This window comes from Triturus cristatus, chromosome 2_2, assembly GCF_964204655.1.
Source record: "Triturus cristatus chromosome 2_2, aTriCri1.1, whole genome shotgun sequence".
NCBI lineage: Eukaryota > Metazoa > Chordata > Amphibia > Caudata > Salamandridae > Triturus > Triturus cristatus.
Window position 1 is genome coordinate 711377371 of NC_140582.1, and position 25709 is coordinate 711403079.

General features: G+C 44.0%; 1 protein-coding gene across 7 annotated transcripts in view; it reads right to left on the reverse strand.

Annotated features, from left to right (window-relative positions):
* CENPU (centromere protein U) overlaps positions 1–25709 on the reverse strand; it is a 620628-nt gene that overhangs the window by 411363 nt on the left and 183556 nt on the right. For all 7 annotated transcript variants that reach the window (XM_085641915.1, XM_085641914.1, XM_085641912.1 and 4 more), the window contains exon 4: positions 5121–5277. In XM_085641915.1, the coding sequence (XP_085498041.1) occupies positions 5121–5277 (157 nt within the window). The remainder of the gene's footprint in view (positions 1–5120; positions 5278–25709) is intronic.

Sequence of the window (25709 nt, forward strand, 5' to 3'; positions counted from 1 at the left end):
ATGGGAAGGGGTTCCATGCAGTCCCGCTTCCTAAAGGAACAACAAAAATAACGAATCCGCAACTCGCCGGGGGCCCCGCCCCCTTTATCCACTACTCTGCAAATGTACCTCCTGGGTGGGGTATGAAGTCCACTTCGCTCCTGAGGGTCCTTAGGGGCCAATTAGTAAACCAGTTACCTCCAGTAAGCCACACACAGTGGGATTGCTGACCACGTCCCTTTTCCCACCACTCTGCAAACGCGCCTCTCGGTGCACTGACTGTGGGGCGATGAGGTCCCCTTGCGTTCTGAGGGCCTCAGGACTAAAGTGGACCTCATTCCCCAAGCAGCAGTGGCCAGGAGGCACGTTTGCAGAGTGGTGGAGAAAGGAGGCGTGGCCTTTGACCACCTCTCAGCAATCCAGCTGTGTGGGGCTTACTTGAGCTAACAGGAAAGCTAATTGGCCCCCAGGGACCCTCAAGAGACAAGGGGACTTCATCTCCCAAATAGTAGTGCGCCAGGAAGCATGTTTGCAGAGTGGTGGAGAAAGGGGGCCTGGCCTCTGACAACCTCTCAGCAATCCCACTGTGTGGCGCTTACTGGAGGTAACAGGTGGGCTAGTTGGCCCCTAAGGACCCTCACCAGCAAAGGGGACTTCACCCCCCAACCAAGAGATGGCCAGGAGGCGCGTTTGCAGAGTGGTGGTGACAGGGGGCTTGGCCTGCTATCACAACTCAGTAATCCTTCAGTATGTGACTTACTAGAGGTAACAGGAGGGGTGAGTTGGCCCCTAAGGACATCCTTGGGGGACAACTACCCCTCCTGTTACCTCAAGTAGGTCCCACACAGCAGGAGTGCTGAGACGTTGTCAGAGGCCACGCCCCCTTTCTCCACCACTCTGCAAACCTGCCTCCCGGTGCACTACTAGTTGAGGGAAAAAGTTTCCTTGGCTCCAGAGGGACCTAGGGGGGCCAAGAATGCCTCCTAGTACACCCTGTAAGCCCTACGTAGCAGAAGTCCTGAGAGCTGGTAGGAGGCCCAGCCCCCTTTCTTCACCACTCTGCAAACGTGACTCCTAGTGAAAAAAAACTTAGAAATTCACAAAAAACACAAAGGTTACAGGGACGTTATAGTTGGAAATTAGCATTTTTAAAAAGCTTAGAAATTCACTGAAAACAACAAAGATTTCAGGAACGTTGTAGTTCGGCCGACATGTCACTCGTGCAAAACCAGAGAAATTCAGCCGTTATAGTTACCTGAGTTAACTATAACTGGCGCCCCCGCAATGCTCCATGATGTCCCTGACCATGTCATGAGTGATGTAATATGTGAGGTCATAAGCAGTGAATTGCAGGGGCGCGAGTTATAGTTAACACCGCTAACTATAACGGCTGAATTTCTCTTGTTTTGTATGAGTGAAATGTGAGCCTAAATATAACGTTCCTGAAAACTTTGGTCTTTTCAGTGAATTTCTAAGCTTTCTTTAAATGGTTAATTCCTAACTATAACGTCCCTGAAACCTTTATTTTTTTCAGTAAAAAAAAAAAAAGAAAAAAGAAAAAAAATATATATATATATATAAATATATATATATATATATATATTCACTTAAAAAACCATAGGTTTCACACATGTTATAGTTAGCTGGACATTTCACTCGTAAAAAACCATTAAAATTCCCCCGTTATAGTTAGTTCAGATAACTATAACTCGCACGACCGCAATCCACTGCTGATGACGTCACATATTACATCACTCATGACATGGTCAGTGACATCACTCATGACATCACTGATGACATCATCCTTGTGATAGAGTGGCGGCCGCGCGAGTTATAGTTATCTGAACTAACTATAACGGGGGAATTTCAATGGTTTTTTACGAGTGAAATGTCCAGCTAACTATAACATGTGTGAAACCTCTGGTTTTTTAAGTGAATTTGCAAGGTTTTTTAAATGCTAATTCCTAACTATAACGTGTGTGAAACCTATGGTTTTTTAAGTGAATTTGTAAGGTTTTTTAAATGCTAATTTATTTATGTATTATTATATTTTTATATATTTATTTTACAATAAACTACCTATGTATATAGTTATAGATTGACTGTATCCTGTAATATGGAATGGCTCAGCTCTTTTTTTTTTTATTTGGATAAAGTTGAACAGCATAGTTAATATCTTCTATAAACTTATAAACAGTTTAAAATGTTTTTTTTTAAGGTTTTTTCATGGTGCGCGCACCGTGCGCTCCCCGCGATTTTTTCAAAAAAAATAAAATGTTTTTTTCACCCTTCGGGGTCCTTCAGGGACCCCTGACAAAGGCTAGGGGGTCAGGAACACTCTACCCTGCCCCCTTTTCATGTTCTCCACCTTTCTTTTTCACTGTCACACACAAAATGGCGGCCGACACTTCCTGATTTCGACCGATTCGAATGTTGACTGACATGTAACCACCAATCAGAATTACGCTCGCGCACGTTAAGGTGTGCGCACGGTGCGCGCACGGTGCGCGCTTATAGATATTTATGTACTTTTAACTGCAATTTTCTCAGGAACTACTGAACAGATTGACACCATATATCCAAAAGGCACATGCCTGACCGGAGGACTACCTCTTTGCCAAATTTCAAGTAATTCTGTTCAGCCGTTCGGGCTGTACCTTCGACTAAAGGTCCTATGGGAAAATGAATGGGGAAAACGCGTTTTGGGACCCCCTTTTTTTCTCAGCCCCCGCTTGACGAATCACCCTGAGACTTTCAGGGTAGGAGCTGAGCGGAGCGCCCCATTAGCGAGGATTTGTCAACCGGCGCCAAAGTTATTCAAAATAGAATTTTCAGATTTCCTATGGAAACTCGGTCCTAACTATAACTATCTACTGGCGACCGCCAGTAGATAATATCCTCTTCGCTGCGGCGCAAATTCCACCGCAGCGCTCCCGCAGTGCTGACATTCCGATCGCGGGCGTGGTCATGACGTCTCCCGGCCGTCGTCCGCACACGCCCATCGTGACTGATGACGGCCGGGAGACGTCATGAGCATGGAAGAGGATATATAGTCATTAAAAGGAAAGATTACAGGAATGTTATAGTTAGGTTCAGATTTTACACACGCAAAAGCATAGGAATCTAGCAGCCATAGTTATACTTAGCTCAAGAAACTAAACTCATGCCCTAAGGTAACTATAACTCACGCCCCCGCCATGCACAGTTTTCTCATCAATAATTTTACAGCAGATGTTGCAATGATATTATCAATGATGTGATAGAAGATGTCATGACTGATGTAATATGTTGGGTAATTAGCAGTGCATGGCAAGGGCATGAGTTATAGTTACCTTGGGGCCTGAGGCATAGTTGCTTGAGATGAGCAGAATTATAACTGCTGAATGTTATTGGTTTTGTGTATGTATAACATGAATCTAACTATAGTGTGCCTGTAACCTTTGCTCTTTTTTGTGAATTTCTAAGGTTTTTTTTAAAATTCTATATCCAAACTATAACCTCCCTGTAACCTTTGATTTTTGTAATGAATTTCTGCGTTGTTTAATGGTATTTTCTAACTATAATGTCCCTTCAACCTTTGTTTTTTTAGTGAATTTTTAAGGTTTTGTTAACAATAAAGTAATATTTTATTACTATACATTAATCTAATCGCCACCAGGCATGGCCTTTGGCCGTGCAAGGCAGGGGTTTGCCATGCGAAGTGGGGGTTTGGCAGCATGACCTGGCCTGTGGCTAGGCCCTGCGGCCAACCCCCCATAAGCAGCCAACTCGGGAGACGGGGAGCCCCATACCAAGGCTGATTTCAGCCGCGAAGAACCCATCCACCAGGGATATGTGGCCCCACCACCCGGGCTGTTTTTGGCACTGGGGACCCCATTCCCTGGGGCCCACTGCTGGATTTATAGGAGGGAGGAACGCAATTCGATTTCAGCCCCAGGAACCCCATCTCCCAGGGTCTGGCCAATTGTAAATGGGGAGAGGTGCACACAATATTGGCCATGTGAACCCCATCTCCTGGGGCCTGACCAATTAATATTGTGGGAGAGACAAAGCAGCCCCCATGGGGGGAGCTAATTACTGAAGGAGGGGGGGGGGATGCGCAGCTGGGGCCCATCCCCCAGGGCTCAGCCAATAAAGGGTGGGTACCCTGGAGCCCACCCAGGTAACACACTTCACCAAAGCTAGGGACCTGGGGGGGAGCCCCAATGCCTTGCGCTCCTAGCCAGCTCCCCTCCTCCAGGGGAAGCTGGTATTGCTCCCGCCTGCTGGGAGCAGCTAAAAATGCTGCTCCCTGCGGACCGGAGCAATCTTTTCATCTGTTTCCCCGTCCGTTTCACTGTGGGCAGGGAAACGCATGCAAAGTCCACTCCCAGCAGGCAGAAGCATATTTCATGCTCCAGCCCGCTGGGAGCGGACTTAGAGTTTGCTCTCGCTTGGTAGAAGTTTTGAAATTGCTCACTCCAAGCGAGAGCAAACACAGGTCTTCTTGTCCGCACAAGTGCGAGCAGGGGAGCCGCTCGTGAATTTTGAGAGGTCTTCAGTGATATCATAAATGATGTCATCAAACATGTCATGAGTGATATAATATGTGAGGTCATAAACAGTGCATGGAGGGGCGCAAGATATAGTTAGCGCTACTACGTATAACTGGTGAATTTCTGTGGGGTTTTTTCTAAGTTAAAATTTTTTAGTTGTCACAGACAAATTCACCTTACTTTAGCGTTGCTTTAATCTTTGTTTTTTTGAGTTAATTTTTTATATACCATATGCGTACATCCATGCACCCAACACAATAAAAAGTTTTACCAGAGGAGGACATACTTTTACATTTTACTCAGTGTACACCAAGTGGAAAATGTGAGCCTCACAGGGCCTGGAATCTGCTAATCAAATGCAGGAAAAGGCATACCAATTGTGAAACTTGCTGTAATTCCACATTTCATCATTCACAATGGTCGTTAAGTAAGGTGTTAATACCTGCTGAAATCAGTTAACACAAAACAGTATTACCAACACAGGTTACTAGCACATTTACAACAGGCGCCTTAGTGGTAAATCCAGAGACAAATACACGAAAAGCGTACCTTACATTTCTATAATTTTAAACCTTTATTGCGACTTAACTTTGACAGTCTACTCACCAGAAAACTCATCCAGCTCATCATCATGAAGATTATCTATGCTTTCTTTAAAAATGCTGGAGATATCTGGAGTAACTATATGCCTCTTCGTACGTGTGCCTGAAAAGTTGTATTTCTGGGTTGGTGGTAAACTGTGGTCTGTATCATCAGGTTCATTCTAAATAAACATAATAATAAAACACAAAAACAGAAGCCTGTCAAATTGTTTTTAATTGGCTTTGTAAGACAAAATGAAAAATGAAAAACATAACATTGTACTTTTTAGGCGTGGCTTAGTGAAGGTGCCATTCATGTTAAATCCTTTGTAATATATTTATAGCATTTATAGAGTGCACATTCATCTCCAAAGGGATATCCAAGCACTAGACAGCAATCCAGCCTAACTACATAATTTCTGGAAAAACACAATCAGTGAGGGAAAAGCCAAGTCTTCAGCATACTACGAAAAGTGACGAGATAAGAAGTCGGGCATAGATAGAAGGGAAGTGGGTTCCAGTGTAAAGCCGTCATATAATTAAAGAGCAGCTCCCTCATTCTAGATCTCAATTTGCCTCCAGTGTGAAGAACTAGGATTTTAATCCAAGCGGCGCAGGGGACACGCCCTCAGTCTTCGGGTTCACCTGTCTTAGAGTACAGAGACACGGGATTCTTCTGGTGAAGTCAAAGATCATATTTATTAGCTGCAGCCAGTAACAGAGATCCTAGAAGTACAACACGGTGTATGTTCTCAGGAGACTGCTCAACATAATAGAGCGGAGCGTCGTCTTTTATGCCAAAAACCACATTCCTGGCTAGCATCAATTACTCACAAACTTGACCAATCAGAGGATGATATTTACAGAGGCATCACATAACGACAAACCCACTTTCAGTTATCCAACCCACCGCCAATGACAAGGCATAAATCCAGCATTCTTGCTCGAACAGGCCGGACGGGCCCATCATAAAAGACCTCAACCCAAATCAATAATTAGGCCATAAGGCCATAAAAGTAAAGAGCAGAAACAGATGAGGAGAAAGATAGAGGGGTGTGTGCGTGTGCCATAGAATCAATAATGTCCTGCTCTTTGATCTCTATCTGACCAGCTGCTTAACAAGGTACTGGCTCAACAAGTTTAGCCTCGGGCAACAGGGTCAGTTGACTCAGGTCAAACTGAAGTCAACACGAGCTCAAACTAAGGTGTATGCGTCCCTAGAGGCTCGCTTGGCCACAGTCATCCTGTAGTCGTTAGCCTATGTGAGGGCAACCACAAAATGGCGGTTATAAACAAAATGGAACCCACGGGTGCAGACTAGATCGTTAAATACACAGTGAATCCATCGGTGTAGCATGACGAAAATGCTTACGCGTACCGCACTTGTCAGTCGCGGTTCGCTGATACCAAAATCATCACGATACGACAACCTTCATTAAATGGGTTCAGAATTCACGGAACCACAGACCCTCCTTTTGCCCTTACATAGGCAATAACCTAAACTCACGTCAATCTGAATCCAAGTCTATGTTCATCAGATCATTGAGAAGTTGCTGTAGCATCATCCTGGTACTTAGTAACTCTCTCTGGACAGGTCTCCTCGAACACGAGGTAGCAAAAAGGCCACATATTACGGGAGCACACTGTACACAAAGACAGAACAGGAAGAGGGTAGCTAATACCATCCCAATGACCATCAGGATCTTCCATCCCCAAGTGGATAACAATCCCCAGAACCATTCCATAAACGACCAATCTCCTTCGTCCACATGTATGGACTCGGAGATCTTATGTAACTTGGAGATGGCTTGGAAAACTGTCGGAGCGTTATCTGGGATGTAAACACAACAGCTCGATTGGATCAATTTACAGAACCCCCTCTATCTGCAAGTATGACATCCAACGCAACTCTGTTCTGAAGAGTCATAAGGCGATCTGACTGGAGCTCAGCAGTCAAGTTACTAAGGGCGCCGGCAGTTTCGACTATGGTGGACTCAACCACTCTCGTCAATTGCCGTATGTTCCTGCTGTTAACCATAGGTCCCCAAAATGGCAGAAAACCCTTCACGGAATCTCCCAATTCTTGTCCTGCGGTATCTGCCTTACTGAAGACACCTCTAACGACTCTCGTTTTGTGGTAATCTGCCGCAGCTGTAAATGTAGGAGGCAACAAGAACGAGACAAAACATGTGCCCGAGAAATCAGGGGGCAACCATGTATATGCTCTGTCATGGCAAATGAAGTAGGTGCCCTTAGCTGCTAAAAACGATGGGGAAGTCTGGGACGCAAAAACTTATGTCTCAGTGCAAACACTCTTCCCTAGCTGAGCTCTAGGATTCTTGCCATTTCCTTGCAGACAGTAATGACCCCGATGGGGTACTATCCAGATCGGGGAGGATCTCTTCGCTCGCTGGTTCCCACTCAGACTAACTCCATATCCAGTGACGTTCCATCCAATATACGCTAGTGTCTCATCTCTCGGGATAGCCTCATAAGAACTCATTCCTCTAATCATGTCGACTATTCCCTTGACCAGAGCACTATTCTTCGGGCTTTCAGAGAACGTAGGGGGTTAACTTCACGGGCATAAATGAACATTGTTCTGTATGCCCACACAGAGCCATTGTAGCTAAATGGCAGGACCAGGTAAGGAATACCTTTCTCGGCATTATGGGGCATAAGGCCACACACCCAACAATTAGTTGTGTTCACTACTAGCTGGTGTTGGTGCAGAAGCTGAACAAAGGAATTATTAGCGAATTCCATTCTCCTAATGGCAGAGGGTGAAAAGAATGCGAAGAAACAGTAGGAGGCGGCATAGGTTGTGTAGTGGGCATGAATGTCGCTTGAATAGAGAATGTCACATTTCCAATTAAAAACATTATTAAACTCAACAGTATAAACAGACATAATATTAAAAAACGTTTTCTACTCATTATTATACACATTTTGCTCTTGAAGCTCATTCCTTTAGTAGGTCTCTCCATCTCGAAAAACTCCATCCTCTAATCGTGCTGCTCGCGGCGGATGGGTGTTCTGTGCTAAAGAATGCGCCTGTCGGTCCAGGGAACGCCCTGAGACCAACCAGAACCGTCGACCTAACATCTTCGGCTTGCACTCCAAGGACTTGGCACCGCGACCCTACAGCTGAACCCGGATGGTGGTTCGAAAAACAAAAATCAAAAAAGTTTCTCGGAGGGGAGCCAGCCAAAAGAATAGCAAAGAAGGGACTCAGTTTGTTATTCGTCCCACGACTCTCGGTCGCAAGTTATAGCGCTCTTTACCAGGCAATGTCTGTTCTCGGAAGAGTAACTCAGGTTCAAAAGTGTTCAAATTATTTGATGGAGGTACAACTTCTTGGAGAAGTTCGTCGCTCTCTGGCTCAATGTTTGTTCCAATCAAACAGGCATCGCTAAAAGGCAGAAAACGAGGCACGTTCTCAGTCTCAGAAAGTCCTCTTGGGACCCACCGGTCGTACGGCAGAGGTAAAGGGACCCTCTTACAATGTACGCCGTGAATCCAGTTCTTTTTACCGTGCACTCGTACCGCAGAACGGGTGGACAATAACACCAGATACGGTCCTATCCAGCGGGGCTGCTCGTTCCGGGTTCGCTGGAAGTTCTTCACGAGCACCCACGCTCCAGGTTCAAGGGTGTGCCCTGGATCTTCAGAAACCTGTGGCAAAGTATCATGAACCTGTTGATGCAGAACACGCAATTTAGCCGTCAATTCGTACAAGTAGTCAAGCAACACAGGGTGTCCTATCTCACTTAATTTTGTCGGCCGCGGCACTCCCCAAATATTTGCCGGGCGACCGAACACAACCTCATAAGGACTCAGACCCATTCGCGAATGCACAATCATTCTTGTGAACAGAAGGGCTAACGGCAAAGCATCAGGCCATTGTAGACCAGAGCTCGCTTGAATTTTGGCCAATTTCAATTTTAACGTGCCATTGTAGCACTCAACTAGACCAGCTGACTGGGGATGATTTGCAGCGTGGAACTTCTGCCGGATACCCAACCCATCACACACTCTCTTCATCACTTGACCCACAAATTCACTCCCATTGTCACTCCAGACCACTCTCGGCAAACCAAACCTAGGGAAAAATTCCTTAATAAGGGCTTTAGCTGTGGACAAGGCAGTGTTGTCCTTCAGAGGGTAGGCTTCCACCCATCTAGAAAAAGAGCAAACAACCACTAAGACATACTTCAGGTTGTTGCACCTCTCCATGTGGATGAAATCTATCTGCAAAGCCTCAAACGGATACGTGGGGGGAGCAAAATGACCAGCTGGAGTTGGAGTTCCCTTACCAGGATTGTACATCAAACAAACCATACAGTTCTTGACTAAATTCTCTGCACACTTAGGAATGCCAGCATTTTGCCATACCGAGGCCAATGACTTACAAATCCCTTTCACACTAATGTGAGCCATCCCATGTGCCATGGTAACCACTGGAAGTACATACGCGTCAGGCAACAACCATCGCTGATGCTCTGACAACTCAACCCAACAACCATTCGAATCCAATTTACCCTTGCTTTCTCTCCATTCATTAAACTCTTTCTCTGTAGCTTCAGCTTGGATGGATTTCACACTCTCAATTGTATCTTCACACATACTCCTATCAGGAATCCATCTCGCTGGACCCGCAACATACATTCGACTCATCACATCTCTCGCAGTCTCTTTCGCGACTTCATCTGCAAACGCATTACCACGACCAACATCGTCCGTGACTTTCTTATGCGCACTGTATTTCACGATCGCAACTTGCAACGGCAAAGTAAGAGATTCAAGAAGTTCATTCACCAATCGACCATGTTGGATCTTGGTCCCATGCGAAGTCAGAAACCCACGTTCTCTCCACAATCGTCCAAAGCTAAAAGCAACACTGAACGCATACTGGCTGTCAGTGTACACAGTCACTCTTTTCCCTTTCGACAACACACACGCTCTTGTCAATGCAATCAATTCTGCCGCTTGTGCGGAGTTGTGTGGGATACGAGCAGCTTCAACAATCGTATGCAAAGTCGTAACCGCATATGCCGCAGTCGTATCACTGTTCGGAAGTTTAAAACACGAACCATCAACCCATAATGTACCATCACATTCTGCAAGGGGAGTGTCCCTAAGGTCTATCCTCCCTTTCGTTTCTTCCTCAGTCCTGAGGAAACAATCACGCACTTCTCTCTGTGTCGTAGGCACACTCATTTTCGCAATCGCTTGGATTCTCTCTGGGGTCAATCTTCTTCCCTCCTTCGATAAGAGGTGACCTAAGTAGGTAACTTCTTGTCGGCAATACTGCAACTTCGACAGAGAAACTTTATGATGGAATTCAGACAAGTGACGCAACAACGACAGAGTAGCCTCTCTACAAGTCTCTTCATTTTCAGCGGCAACTAAAGGATCGTCAACATACTGAATAAGGGCAGCGCCATTGGGTAAAACCAACGAATCAAGTTGTGTCTTTAAAGCTTGACTATAGATCGATGGACTCTCACAATAGCCTTGAGGAGCGCGTTTAAACCTGAAGCTTCGGCCTCCTAAAGAGAAGCCAAAAATATCTCTACTCTCTGCGGCAATCGGGATGCTGAAGAAAGCATTCTTCAAATCAATCACCAAAAACCACGTGGCTGTAGCCGGAATCAAAGTCAGTAGAGCGGTGATATCTGGCACAACAGGGAATTGTGGAACAACGATCTTATTCACCTCGCGAAGATCGATCACAAACCTATATACAGGAGGCTGAGAAAAATCGGTTTGTTTCAGAACCGGCAAAACCGGAATATTGCGCACATTACCTCTTGTTTCCTCAATCACCCCTTTCTCAATCAGATCAGAGATGATCGCCAAAAGTGCTTTTTCACCATCACTTGAGATACGATACTGTGGAATGCGTGGTAATCTAGCATTCGCCTTCAATGTCACAACATATGGTGGAATCTCCAAAAGACCCACATCATTAGGACCAGTAGCCCAAAGAGAATCAGGAAGAGAAGACAATTCAGCTGGAAGTCGGTCTTTAGACAAATACATCGGAGAGATCACTCTCTTTCCCAATGTAAGCTGTACTCCTGAAGGAGAACAATAAAGCGTCGCATACAATCTCTTCAACAAGTCCAAGCCCAACAAGTTCTCACCACAACCTGTCGTCAGAATGAGGGGTGCTTCGAAGTCACAAGGTCCAACAGAAAGAGACAAAGGACTAGAAATCGGACTGCTAACCTGGGCGCCAGAAAAACCTACTGAAACATTCGTTAAGCCAGACAAAGGTGCGCCAGGGAGTTTGGTGTGCATGATAGAACTCTTCGCAGCACCAGTATCCAACAGAAAAGGTTCAGACACCCCTGATGCAATCACTTCAACATAAGGTCCACTCTGATCCACTGGAACTGAAACAACTCCCTTTCTTTGTCTGTGGCTGTCCTAGCAATCATTACCTTCCATACTCTCTCCTTCAACGTAATAATCGTCCGCATAATACTGAGCCGTCCTACCAGACGCACCATTCTGTTGATCAAAACAATTCATCGAATTCTGCGGAGGCAAGGAACGCGCAATCTGAGGCACACCACGTCCTCGACCTCGCGGAGGTTGTTGAACACCTCGACCTCTCATAACAGAAACACCATTCGTGCGCTGTATTAATCTCGGGCAATTATTCTTGAAGTGACCTTCTTCTTTGCAATACGCACACTGATTGGGGCCTAAAGGGGAAACGCGGTTGAGAAGACTCGACCATTTGCGAGCTTCTCCGATAGTGTTGTGGTTGCTGATAATCACGCTGGGTATTGCGGGGCGGGTATGCTTGCTGCAGAAGAACCTTAGTCTTCAATTCCTAAGTCTTTTTGTCCGCTTTCTCTATCTCATCTTTATTTCTATTCTCATAGTACTGGGCAGTAGCCAATATCTGCGCTGATGAAGAAACAGCCCAAGCACTTTCAGAATCCTTCAACCTATTGCACAACTCGGGAAGCAAATTATGCACAAACTTGTCAACGAACAACCTTTGACCACCTTCGGTACCCATGTCTTGACCACTGTGGTCTACAAATGTCTCTTCAAATCTAGTGAAAAAGTCGGACACAGTTTCGTCTTTCTTCTGCTTGCACGCAGACAATTTGTCCCAATTCACACGTGTAGCAGTCGTCAAAGTCTTCATATAATCAATAATTCTACCAGGGAGATCAGCAATCACATTTTCGGGTTTAGCACCACCTATTTGTCTTTCATCTGTAGTTCTAAGATTATTCCATGTATCACCTAATTCCTGCACATGATCCGTATGACGGATCTTACTCCATATAGGCTGTGGAACAACATTCCCAAATAACATATCTATATCAGCCAAATTCATAATACAGGAACTCACAGTTTGAGATAGCTCCTTATAAAACCCCGCAGGATTTTTACGTGGATCAGGCAGAGTCTGCTTTAGAGCTAGTACTTCGGCACACTTCCATGGAACATGTACCCAAACGCGCTGTAAATGTGCCAGAACAGGTGGATTAGCATTCGTATCACCAGGTCTCCAAACGGGAGGAACCTCACGCATCGGATATTGATGTGCCTTTCTCCTAACTGAAGAATCAGGCTCAAATAATGACTTAGAAGGAAAATCGCTCCTAAATGACAACAATGTCGCGACTGCTTTTTCTACATCGAGACCCACTACAGTTCCTTTCGCGAACTCGGACTGCACACAGAACAATTCAGGCGGAGCCCGTCCTACCTCACTATCTTCCCACTGTTCACGGAGGAAAGAACACATCACATCAAATACATTTCTTTGGGTCGGTGCTTCCCATTGATGGAAAACATTCGTAACACTCTCAAGATCATAGTGTGAAGGATAGTTAACCCATTTACGTGCCAAGTGATCCAGCACTGTCCGTTCATCAGGACCAGGCAATTGACTACGCAATTGCTTATGCTCTACAACAGGAGACATACCTAATGAACCCATTAGAGGAGAGAAAAAACTAGCAACCGCATCAGTCATTCTTCGTCGGGCAGAAGGAGAAGGTGACAAAAGAACAGAGGACAAAGCGGAATGAGAAGGAACCGAAGTCGGAAGAGTGACAGAAGGGACAGACAACACAGGTATAGAGGTAGTAGACGAAGCAGGTAGCAAAGACGGCGGCCCTTGAGAAGGCTGCGCCGAAGCATTAGTAGTAGCCAGCAAAGGGAGAGCTGGCTGTTGAGGAACCGCTGGCGGTAAAACAACCGGAGGTTGCGCAACTACAAGTTGCGGAGGTGCGGTAGCACTCTGAGCATAAGGGGGTGGCGAACTTAATAGATGCGACATTAAAGGACCTTTCACAAGATCTTCCTTTTCTTCTTGCTGTTGAGGTGGCAAAACTGGATAACATTTGTCTACCGCTAATTTACGTTGCCTAAGCCTCTGTTCGCTTTCCTGCTCTTCCTCATTCTCCCTAAACTGTATCGCAGCCTGCACCATCGACATACCTTGTGCACGTTTATTTCGTTTCGCTAACTTAATTTCCTTTTGTTTAGATTCCTTTCGCCAAATGCGGAAGGAGTCGAACATTGCCGGCCGGGCTTTCTTTTTGAAGAGTCTGACTTCTAAATTATCTAAGATTTCCGTGTCGTAGCTACCATATTGGGGCCACTTTAGGACACCATCTTTCCTAGTATACCTAATCCATACCTCATTATACGTGATGGGGCCCACGCCGTGTTTCAAATAGAGCTCATAGTTCGGAGTTCCGATCGGAGGCACCGGACACGAGTCCTCCAATCGGGAATCCTTTTTACAACCATAACAAAATATCTTTCCAAGTCTGCTAAGACCAGGCATCTTCGCTCACTAGTCTAGCTTCAAACTTCAAGGGAATATCAGAAACGATAGCCTCGTGAATACACGAGTCCCTCGGCTTTGGGGCCTGCAGGTACCAAATCAAAGCGATCCCAAAGGATACCAAAACAAACTGGGAGACGCTCCACTCATACTTAACTGAAATATCGATGACGTCGCCAGAAGACCCGTCTATCGTCTCGCTTTACAAATCATCAAAGGGCTCCAAGACAGGGCGACAGTCAGGGCAGCAGTCCCTCGTAGCCGTCGGAATGCGGGGAACTTCGCAGCAAAGACTTTCGGACCACAACGACATACAGGGGTCGATGAAGTGGTAGGCCTCCCTCCAGAATTTCCACACAAAGCTCCTCACGATCTTCAGGCTTGGACCGGTACCGCTGAAGTCGCCCCGAGTTGGGCGCCAACTGAAGAACTAGGATTTTAATCCCAGCGGCGCAGGGGACACGCCCTCAGTCTTCGGGTTCACCTGTCTTAGAGTACAGAGACACGGGATTCTTCTGGTGAAGTCAAAGATCATATTTATTAGCTGCAGCCAGTAACAGAGATCCTAGAAGTACAACACGGTGTATGTTCTCAGGAGACTGCTCAACATAATAGAGCGGAGCGTCGTCTTTTATGCCAAAAACCACATTCCTGGCTAGCATCAATTACTCACAAACTTGACCAATCAGAGGATGATATTTACAGAGGCATCACATAACGACAAACCCACTTTCAGTTATCCAACCCACCGCCAATGACAAGGCATAAATCCAGCATTCCTGCTCGAACAGGCCGGACGGGCCCATCATAAAAGACCTCAACCCAAATCAATAATTAGGCCATAAGGACATAAAAGTAAAGAGCAGAAACAGATGAGGAGAAAGATAGAGGGGTGTGTGCGTGTGCCATAGAATCAATAATGTCCTGCTCTTTGATCTCTATCTGACCAGCTGCTTAACAAGGTACTGGCTCAACAAGTTTAGCCTCGGGCAACAGGGTCAGTTGACTCAGGTCAAACTGAAGTCAACACGAGCTCAAACTAAGGTGTATGGGTCCCTAGAGGCTCGCTTGGCCACAGTCATCCTGTAGTCGTTAGCCTATGTGAGGGCAACCACAAAATGGCGGTTATAAACAAAATGGAACCCACGGGTGCAGACTAGATCGTTAAATACACATTGAATCCATCGGTGTAGCATGACGAAAATGCTTACGCGTACCGCACTTGTCAGTCGCGGTTCGCTGATACCAAAATCATCACGATACGACAACCTTCATTAAATGGGTTCAGAATTCACGGAACCACAAGTGTATCAAAGCCTTTCTAGCAGATCGGAAGGCATACACTGGCTTGCGAAAGACAACTCTACCATGAAAGGCCGCTGGTCCGGTCTCAAAGTGCTTGGTGTGCATGACAAAGTAGCTTAAAGATGGCTCTCTTGCGGACTGGTAACCAATAGAGGGAATTTAAATAGTCCAAAAACAAACTTCTGGTGGGAAGATTACAAATCAATCTTGCCACCAAACTTTGAATCAATCCAAGGCAGGTAAACAAATACTCAGCCATCCCGACATAAAAGGAATTACTAATCTACACACAATAAGGGCTTGCACAATAGGCGTACGCCGTGCATTAGGAATCCATTGAAATATTCTGTGGAGTTTCCGTAAGAGACCACAGCTACTTCAATAGACAGCATTCAACTGGTCCTACATAGAAAGAAAATCGTTGATCAGAAAGCCAAGATTATTAAATATTCCTTCAGGGTTCAGGATTGGGCCTAACAGCGTGGGCCACCAAGAATCATTTCATATGCTAGGTGCCTTTCCAAAGAGCAGGATCTCAGTTTTCTCTGCGTTGAGTTTCAAACCATGACACTGCATCCACATTCCAACTCTGAAAGAGAATTAATTGAGTTCCCTCTGGTCTCTGCATTCCATTCATCAATGGCAATGGTGATCTGAGTATCACTGGCACAGGTAGTGATCTTCAATCCCCAGGCTCTAACAATACCTGCCATAGGAGACACAAACATTGAACAAGCTAGAACTCAGGCATGAACCCTGATAACACAGCAGTTTGCCAAACTTGGCTTGAGTTTAAAAGGAGACAGATGTACAGACTGAAACCTATTGCTCAAAAACAAAGAAAACCATTGCAAGGTTGTAGAATGCAGGCCGATTTCATGCAGGCTTTGAAGCAATAAATGATGAGAAACTGTGATGAACGCAGCAGACAGTTTCAGGAGGATGAGGGGTGCAGATCTGCCCTCATCCACCAAGAGCCTGATGCTCACCAACATCACCGACAGGTAGATTGGGTACTATTCTTAGCTCTGAGGCCAGTTTGAGAGAGGTCCAGCAAGTTGTTATTTTCCATATAATGGGAAAGCTGGCCGCTGACTAGTTTTTCCAAAACCTTTGTCAAGTATGGCAAGTCAGAAATGGGGCAATAATGAAACAAAGTGTCTGCACTAGCTTTCTTCAGTAATTGAAGCACCACAGCATGCTTCCAGACCATGGGATAAAGCACTTCCTTCACTGATTGATTGAAGTACTGTTAGATGAGGACTGAGAATTGGGGCAGGGCGGGAGTAAATAACAGAAAACAGATTATGACCCTTATTACCAGCGGCCCATTTATTTGCAATGTGTGTGGTAGCTGTAGTTACTTATAGCACTTCTGATTTAAAAAAAAAAAAAAATTAAATGTCGATATTTACCGGGAACGTGCAGATTTTGATGAACAGTCATTTTTGTGATTAGTATGAAGGGAGCCAGAAGAGCAGCAATTTTGTAACCTAGTTCCCATATCTGAAAATGGCAACATATCAATACTTCAAATTCCTTAAAATCAGCACATCAAAGACAAAAACAAATCAAATATTCAGCATCAGACAGGTACAATGGCTGTACATCATCCACTCATGACTACGAGTTGTTGGGAATGTTTATGGCATTTATTAATATATGCGGTATAAAGCTGTATAAATCTCATCCCAAGACACAAGAACAAAAGAATGGGCAGCTCTCGGATGTGGCCAGAGTCTAGCCTTGATAGAATTTTCTTGAAAGCATTCAGGTAGGTATAAAAGGTTATTTAAAGTAACTTCTGTCTCCATTATCGTAAAGCCCTCGTTCCTTAAACCACTTGAGGCCAGACAATGTCCTATAGCACAAAAAGAGGCTTGTCTCCCTAGGGGCGATAAGATACCCTAGAAATGGCAATAAGGATGGAACTCACATATACCAGACATGGGGGGAGGTACCGATGTGGTATTACAGACACACCAAAGCAGAATATGTATTATGCTCGTATAAGCTTCAAGAGACCGTGAGGTTTCTGAAAAAGGCTGTTTATGACAATGTGCAACAACAGTTGTGTTTCATATTGTTTCTTTCTCTTATAAAATTGAAAAACAAAAATATTTCAAAAACAAAAAGAGGCTTGTCGATCCCAACCAATGTACAGGATTCACCTGCTCAATCTGTCCACCTCAATTTCTTTCTCCCCACCCAACAGAACGCAGCATCTTAGACAAGATTATATTGGTATGTGAGACATATGAAGGAAATGTTGCTTAGAGACTTAATGGGCCATTTATAGGTGGACCAAAGAGTGCCTTGCACCAAAAGACTGGCAGACGCCCCAAGCACCCAACTCTCAGTTCCCTTGTCTCATTTATTGTTGGGAAAACAGCATAGTTCCTGACAGCAAAGTCTCAGTACGCTCTGTTGTACCAAACCCTTTGTGGTGATGCAAGTGCCATAAAGCCGACATATGAATGGCATCAGAAGACTCACTGGACACGTCTCTGATTGGCCGGTATCTCTCGACATTCAGAGGATGTGAGGGACTACATCTCCTATCAGCTCCCGCAACACAAATAACACGTAACAAGTAACAGGACAGCGTATAGGAACTCCATTTATACTTCCGCTCCTCCATTCAGACATCATCGGGAAGTGACAGACAGGTTGCTATGTGAACCGTCAGGGTGTAACCTTTAACAAAGTAAGTGCTCAATAGATACTTCGGTATCCTTATTTACCATTGGGCTGCTCCATCATTTTTATTAACTGAACCGCTAATACATGTTTATCCTGGGCTTATTCAGTGTGGGACTACAAGACCACCCTCGTTGCACAACTCCACGAGGTCCGCCCAATCTAAGCTTAATGTATGTGTTGCAACATATGATGTGTAACATAGTCATGCATGCCTGTTATCTCTTTCCACCTTTGTCACCAGTTTGCATTGGAGCGCAGGGCATACCTACCCTGAGTGTTGCATGTTCTTTCATATACATGTCTTTTACTATAGGACCAAACAAGAGTTGCTGAAGAAGCGTTTCTGTGACCAGCAGGAAGGATATTAATTGGGTATAGTGTGTATGTCTGCTGCGGGGACTAGTATGCTTGCACTCATAGTCCTGACGAAAGCTACGGACCTTGGATGGTGCCTTCGGCTTAAACATGTTGACCTGTCAGATACAGGAATGATAATCGCTCTTGGGCATCTTCGTGGTTTTTAATCATGCTGTTGTCTTCTCAAAAAATGTAAGGTAGGAAACGTCCATGATTTTTATGTTTAATTTGCATTACCTGGATCCCATACCCTAACCTGAATCCAAGTGCTTCCTGTGAACATAGGAATCCTGCCCATCATTATAGGATTATTTGGCGATCAAGGATAGCCAATGATGAAGCATGACACCCAAGCGCAGGGGGTGGAGGGGTGAGGCCATGCCTAAAAAAACAATTAAATGGCTTGTAAACCTTGATGGATGCTCTTGAGTATTTTGGTCCTAATTATACTACAGGCCATATAGGGACTAATGGGCCAGAAGCACTAGGATATTCCCCAGGAGCTGACTCTTCTTACATATGACTTGCTTGCTTTTTATGGCATGTATAATCAAAACCTAGCCAGGATCTAAACCATGACTTAACATAAGCCTGTGCATAATCAGAGAAAGTAGTATCACAACTCTGATTTAATGAGAAAGCTGCCATAATTTTTCACATCACTGCATATCACTAAATGTGGCAAGTGGGTTTTATTTACCAGACAAGTAAATTCCCGTACCATATCATCCCTTGGACATGTAGCTATTTTATAAAGTTCCACTCCCAGCATCCATTTACACTATTCATAAAATGCAGCCCGATATTGAATGCAGCATGCAGTATTGCCAACATTGATCAGTGTTACACTCAACTTTCTACTGTTGTAACTGTTAAAAAAAAAAATTACATTGAGTTTAGGGAGCCCTATGATCTTGTTCGTAATAAAAATCTTGTGAACTATGTCTCAGGTCTGAGCTGTTCATAACAGTTTTCCTAGTTTTTTTGCCATGCAATCCTTCTTACATTCTTTCTGAAGAAATACTTTACACCGTCTTTTTTCACCACAGAAAATTTATTGCAACTTTCAAAGTTCAGATAGCCATTTAAGATGGACAAACAAAAGTCAATAGAATCCAGGGAGAGGATGTTATGCTGTATCCTAAAGTGCAAATCATCATCCTTTCCTTTTCCATTTACCTGCTTTCACCATCAAGCTGTGCTGACACCGGCAAGGAAAAAAAGCAGGAGAAGACCAGCAGGAACCCCAAACAGTTCTTCAAAACAGGGAGGAAGGCAGACAGTTCAGGAATTAAAATCAATACCGAGGTAAGGAGGCTGGAGGGTCTTTCAAAAGGGTAGGTTAATAGATACGGTCTGAGAAATAAACAAATCTTGGTAATCCCTGCTATATTCGATCTAGCCTCAAACAGAGATACCACTGGACCCCATTACCTCTCTCCAGACTCCAGATTGTCTGGAAATCCCGGTAAAGGGTCGGAAAACGGTGAGAGAAGGAGGGAGAAAAGAACCAAAATCACTTGGCCGACTTAAAATAACCCCTTCCTTGTGGTCCTATTTTAAAGTTCAAGCCCAGGGAAAGGGGCAGCTAAACCTGCCTCCACCAACAGACAAATCTAGCAAAGACCAGTATCGACCTGGCATGGTAGAGATTGCAAAAAGTAAAATTACCAGTTCTGCCTTGGATATTCTGGGAGATTTAGAGACTACTAACAGGTACCAAGCTCTGGCAGATAAAAAAAAAATAGGAGAGCCATCACAGGAAATGAGTCCATGTTGTACGCGCTTAACACCACACGCAAGTAGGAAACACATCCAGATGTGGAAAATATGATAACATCCCTTTTAAGTAAGATAAAAGAGCGATTTGATACATCAGAAAAAAATCAGGGAAAGATACATGAAGTATGTGAGAGCTTAGAATGTAAGGTGAACTCTTTAGTGGAAAGATTGGAAAACATGGAAGTAACCATCCGGAAGCTTAACAAGGAGGTTGAAATAAAAAATAAAAAAAACAATCTCTTCCCCTAGGACAGGTGAAAAGGACTTAAGAGACAAGATCAAGACTCTTGAAAACAATGCACGACAAAATAACATAAGGATTTTAACCGTCACAGAAGGCTTTGAAGGGGATAATATAAAAGGAGTAGTGATAGGTTTACTAAAGAAATGTATTCCAAATCTTGACAGTAGAACATGGGAAGAAAATATACAATGTATTCACGAGACCTCTTTTGTAAATCGACAGTCAGGAAGGCACCAAGAAAGATCCTAGTAAATTTCAAAACATACACGCCTAAAGAGAACATACTATTAGAAGCCATTAAAGTAGGCTCATACACAAAAGGAAAATGGACCTTTAGAATCAGATCAGATATTTCCAGGACGACCAGGACAGGCAATGGGAGTTGGGCAACTTTCAGGAGCGGAGATCATTAGGTGCTAATGTTAAAATGTGTTTTCCAGCCACCCTAAGGATTATGTGGAGCAATAAGATGTATAATAATAAAGACCCAAAAGAAGTTGAAGGTTTAATCAAACAAATTGAAGCACACCAAAAAAATAACCTTTCTGTTTTTCTTAATAATCTCTGGAATGGTGAGAGGGCTCAAATAACAAGAGGTGTCCTCCAAAAGCTTACCTGAAAATAAATGGGAGGGTTCCCCAGGGAGGGATTGGGGAGGGGGGGGGGGGGGTAGGGGGGTACACACACACACAAGAATTTGTATTTTTCTTTTGCACAGGGTGGGGAAGCAAGGGGGAGAAAAAAAGGGGTCCTCATTGACAAAAAAAAAATGTAGATAGGAACTTTTCCCTCTTTTTTGAATACTCTAAGATACTAAATGATTGGGGAATTCAAAGATAAGACCGCGGGCATTTTAAGTTGGTATGTCAATGGTTTTAGGGTTGCTAGTAGACGGAGAAAAATTCTGGAGTGCTGGAAATTGTCAAATAGTGAAATAATAATACAAGAAACACATTTGTTGTAAAATATAGTAAGATACTAAACAAATCAAAGATGGGTTGAACATTATGTACACAACAGGAGTGCTGTTTGAAAGGGACGGCAATCCTCTTTAAAAAAACTGTTATAGCAGGTCTGGGGGAATGCATGGTAGACAAAAAGGGGAGATGGGTCATAACCAAAGTTAAACTGTATGATAACTGGTTTGCAATCGTAGGATATTACGGCCCCAACACTGATGATCCAGAAACACTCCAGGACCTATATAACTCCCTCCTGAATATAAATGTCCCCATTATAATGGGAGGTGACTTTAATCTTTTGATTGATCCTATTCTTGATAAATCATCCCCTATAGTTAATACCCCAAAACGAGAACTTTTTAGATATTTGGAGGGAAAAAGGATTCAAGGATAATAGATATACGTTTAAAAACAAGAAGTATGGGCACTCTTCAAGGATTGATTTTATCTTAGTAAACAATAGGATTGGCAAAAAGTCTCCAGTGTAAAACATATAGTAGAACATTTATAGGATCATTTAGCTGTCTGTTTGGTACTTACCTTAAATCAACCACTGACACAAAAGAGATGGGCACTAAACCATGTGCTATTAATCAACAGCAATCTAGTTGAAATCTTAAAAAAAGAGACAAATTCATATTTTTCAGTTTAATAGGCAGACAGCCGTAATGCATATAGTGTGGGACACATACAAGACTTTTATAAGGGGGCGCCTCTCTACAAATCAGAAGAGGAAGGGTAATATCAAGAAATTGGAATATAACATAACTAAGCTATCTAAGGAATTAGAGAACCCTCTGAACATATAAGTTCAGAAACAAACTGAGGGTAACTTGCATAAAGCAAAATATAGACTATCTAGTTTCTTAGAAGAAGATATTGAAAAGAAATGTGAGACAAGTAAGATCTCTCACTACGAGTATGGGGAGGGCTGCAGAAAGTTGTTGGCGTGGAAAGCTAAATCAGAAGCGAATAGGAATAATATCACTGAAATTCTAGACTCTAAAACAGGTACATCGTGTAAAGAAGATCAGGAAATAGACGAGGTTTTTGCACTGTTCTTTAAAGATTTATATAATGAAGATACAGTAGTATCTGGAGAGCAGATACAAAAGTTACTTAGAGGGAATAAACATACCCCGGTTGACTTCTACATCTCAGGAATTTCTTAGTGCAGAGATAAGTCTAGAGGAATTAATACTAGGAATGGGAAAAACAAAAAAAGGGAAAGCCGCAGGCCCAGACAGCCTCCCCAATGAGCTATATAAGGTCCATAAAGAAAATCTAGCCCCATGGTTCAGGGAATTGATAAACCGTGCCTTTTTGGAGGGAAATGAACTGCAGCGCTCTTGGGACGAAGCAATAATTAGCATTATTTTAAAACCAAATAAAACCCCCAAACTATGCGAGTCATACAGACCGATTTCTCTCTGAAACTCAGATTATAAAATATATACCCAGATCTTGACAAAACGTTTAGAGGATGTGATTGGTCAACTAATACTCCCGGATCAAAAGGGTTTTATAAAAGGAGAGAAAACTGCACGACCTAACCCAAGAGTTGATTGTAATAATAGATTTAGCTACAACAAATAGTAATCCTTTGACGATCCTTACTTTCGACGCTGGTAAAGCATTCAATAGGGTCAGCTGGCCCTTTCTATGGTGGTTTATAAGGCAACATGATTTAGGGGAGAACTTTTCAAGAGCAGTGTCAACGATTGTTAGACCTGGCACCATTGGCGTGGGTCTCCCTTCCATTTTTTCAGTGTTGCCTCCTATGTTTTGCTATGTTTTTGCTGGTCTAGATGCTTTGGGCACTTTGCCACTGCTATTCAGTGCCAAAGTGCAAGTGCTCCCTATTGTAAATTGTTGTATTGAATTAGTGACTCCATGATTGGCTTGATTTACTTGTCAGACCCTAGTACAGTGCACCATGTGTGCCCAGGGCCTGTAAATCAAATGCTGCTGGTGGGCTTGCAGCACTGGTTGTGCCACCCATAGAAGCAGCTTTTAAAGTGTGGCTCAGGCCTGCCATTGCAGAGCGAAGTGTTCCGTCTGAGACTGCCATGTCGACTTGTCAAGGGCACCCACTTGCCATTCCCCAAACCTTCCCTTTTCTACATATTAGTCACCCCTAAGGTAGGCCCAAGGTCAGGGTGCATTGTATGTAAAAGGTAGGACATTGCCTGGTGTGTGTGGCATGTCCTGATAGTGAATAACTGCCAATTTTGTTTTTCACTATTGCAAGGCTATCTGTTCCAATAGGCCAGAATGGGCAGTTTGATTACAAAATCTTATAATCATAACTGACCCGGGGAACAAGATAGGAAAATAAAGTTTAGTATGTCTGAACTCAGAATGTTAAAATACATCTTTTAGTGTGGGTTATTTTTACATTCTGTGTTTGAAAATACCACTTTTAGAAAGTAGGTATTTTCCTGCCTAACCGTTCAGCATGCCTCTGCTAGGTTTGTGTATTCCATGTCTGGTTTGTGAGTGACAGGGTGCTGCAGAGGGCTCTGGCTCCAGCAGTATGATGGGTCAGGGCTGGGCTGAAGAGGACCTGCATTTAATAGACAGTAGGGGGTGGATATTTCCGTTCACTGACCTGAGCCCTCATAGAATAGAGAGTAGGGGGAGGAGATGTCCTTTCAGCTACCTGGGCCAGGTCTGCTCTCAAACAATGCTGTCTCCACCTCCTGCCAGGAAGCTGCACCCAGGAGGACAGAACTGGTTTTGACTAGGCACATACACTCTCTGTCTTCAGAGAACAAAGGATTTACTGGTATAAATATTGGGACCCAGACCCCAGAACTCTAGATCACTTCTGGGAATCAAGACGGACCTTTGTCAAGGAGAGAACCAAGGAAGCTGAAGGAGGAGACTGACCCAGTGCTGGTTGCTGTCTGGGGTTGGCCTGCAGTGGTTACTCATTTCCAAGAAAAGGGAAAAGGAACTTTGTGTACTTTTATAATCTTGAGGAAGATCTCCAAGGGCTTGAACTGAGCTTGCCTCCTGTCTGAAATCACAGGGACACCAAGACTTCACCACCACCTCCCCCTGAATTTCCTTGCTGGGAATAATACCTGCAGAGAGGTGCCTGCTGTTGTTCTGGGTACCTCTTGTGACTGCGTGTCGCTGGGAGCTGGAAGCGTGTCACAGGGCCTGTCGCGGCTCAAGAGTTCACAGAGTCGCCGCACAGCTGTCGGGCGTGCACGCATCGCATCCACGTTGTCGCATCGCAGACGCCATTTTTATCACATCATACCGGATCGAGGCACCATCTTGTCGCATCGTCACCGGGCCGCAGTAAGAAACGATGTATCAACTCACCACACAGTAAGGAAGCGACGCATCACCTCCCCTGCGCTGCAGTAAGGAACTGACGCATCCACTCCCCCGAGTGTAAGGAATGACGCATCAACTTCCCTGCGACCCTTTTGTTTGTACTGCGTGACGCATCCCAGGTACTTTGAGAGTAACGTGTTGCATTTACCATCTACATTGAACTAAGCGATTTCTACCATTTTAAAGTCCTATTTTTTTTTACAGTATTGTGGATTTTTGTTGTTTGGTCTTGTGTTAAGTCTAGTAAAGATTCCTTATTTTTCCAAACTGGTGTGGTGTCCATGTGTAGTGTCTTGACTGTATTACTGTATGTGTTCACAAATGCTTTACACACTGCCTCGGAGATATGCCTGTCTGCTCGTGCCAAGCTACCAAGGGGGTGAGCAGGGGTTATCCAGGAGCGTACACCCCTTTCCCTGACTAGAAGCAAGGGCCCCTACTTGGTCAAAGGTACCTACCTCTGCCAACTAGAGACCCCCATTTCTAACAACGATATATAAAAATTGGACCACTAGGATTCTAGGAAATGACAATCTCATGGATCAAATAGAAATCAAACGAGGAACTCGTCAGGGATGCCCATTGTCCCCTTTACTTTTTAATAACCCTTGGGAGCAAAGATTAAGCAAACTCCAATATCACCCCCTTTATGTATAAATGTTGGGGGAAAAGGTGGGTCTACATGCAGACGATTTGATGATTTATACCGGTAAAATGGAAACATCCTATCCTGAGATTTAAAAAAAGTTAGAGGAATTTGGCAAAGTGTCAGGATATCTGACACTTTGCAAAAAACTGAAATAATGGAGTGGAACACTAAATGTCGCAGGCCCCTGGTGAAAAAAGAGATTAGATACTTGGGGATACAGGTGTACAGAATCTCAGTGACTTGGCACATATAAACTTTGCGAAGGTTAAAAAAAAGAAACTATAAATCTATTGAGGACTTGGAATTGTCTCCAGTTACCTTTTCTAGGTAGATCAAATGTATTGAAAATGTCCATTCTACGCAAGTTTATGTTTATCTTTTATACAATCCCTCTGGAGTTTAATTTAGATGCTGTTAATAAACTGCAAGGA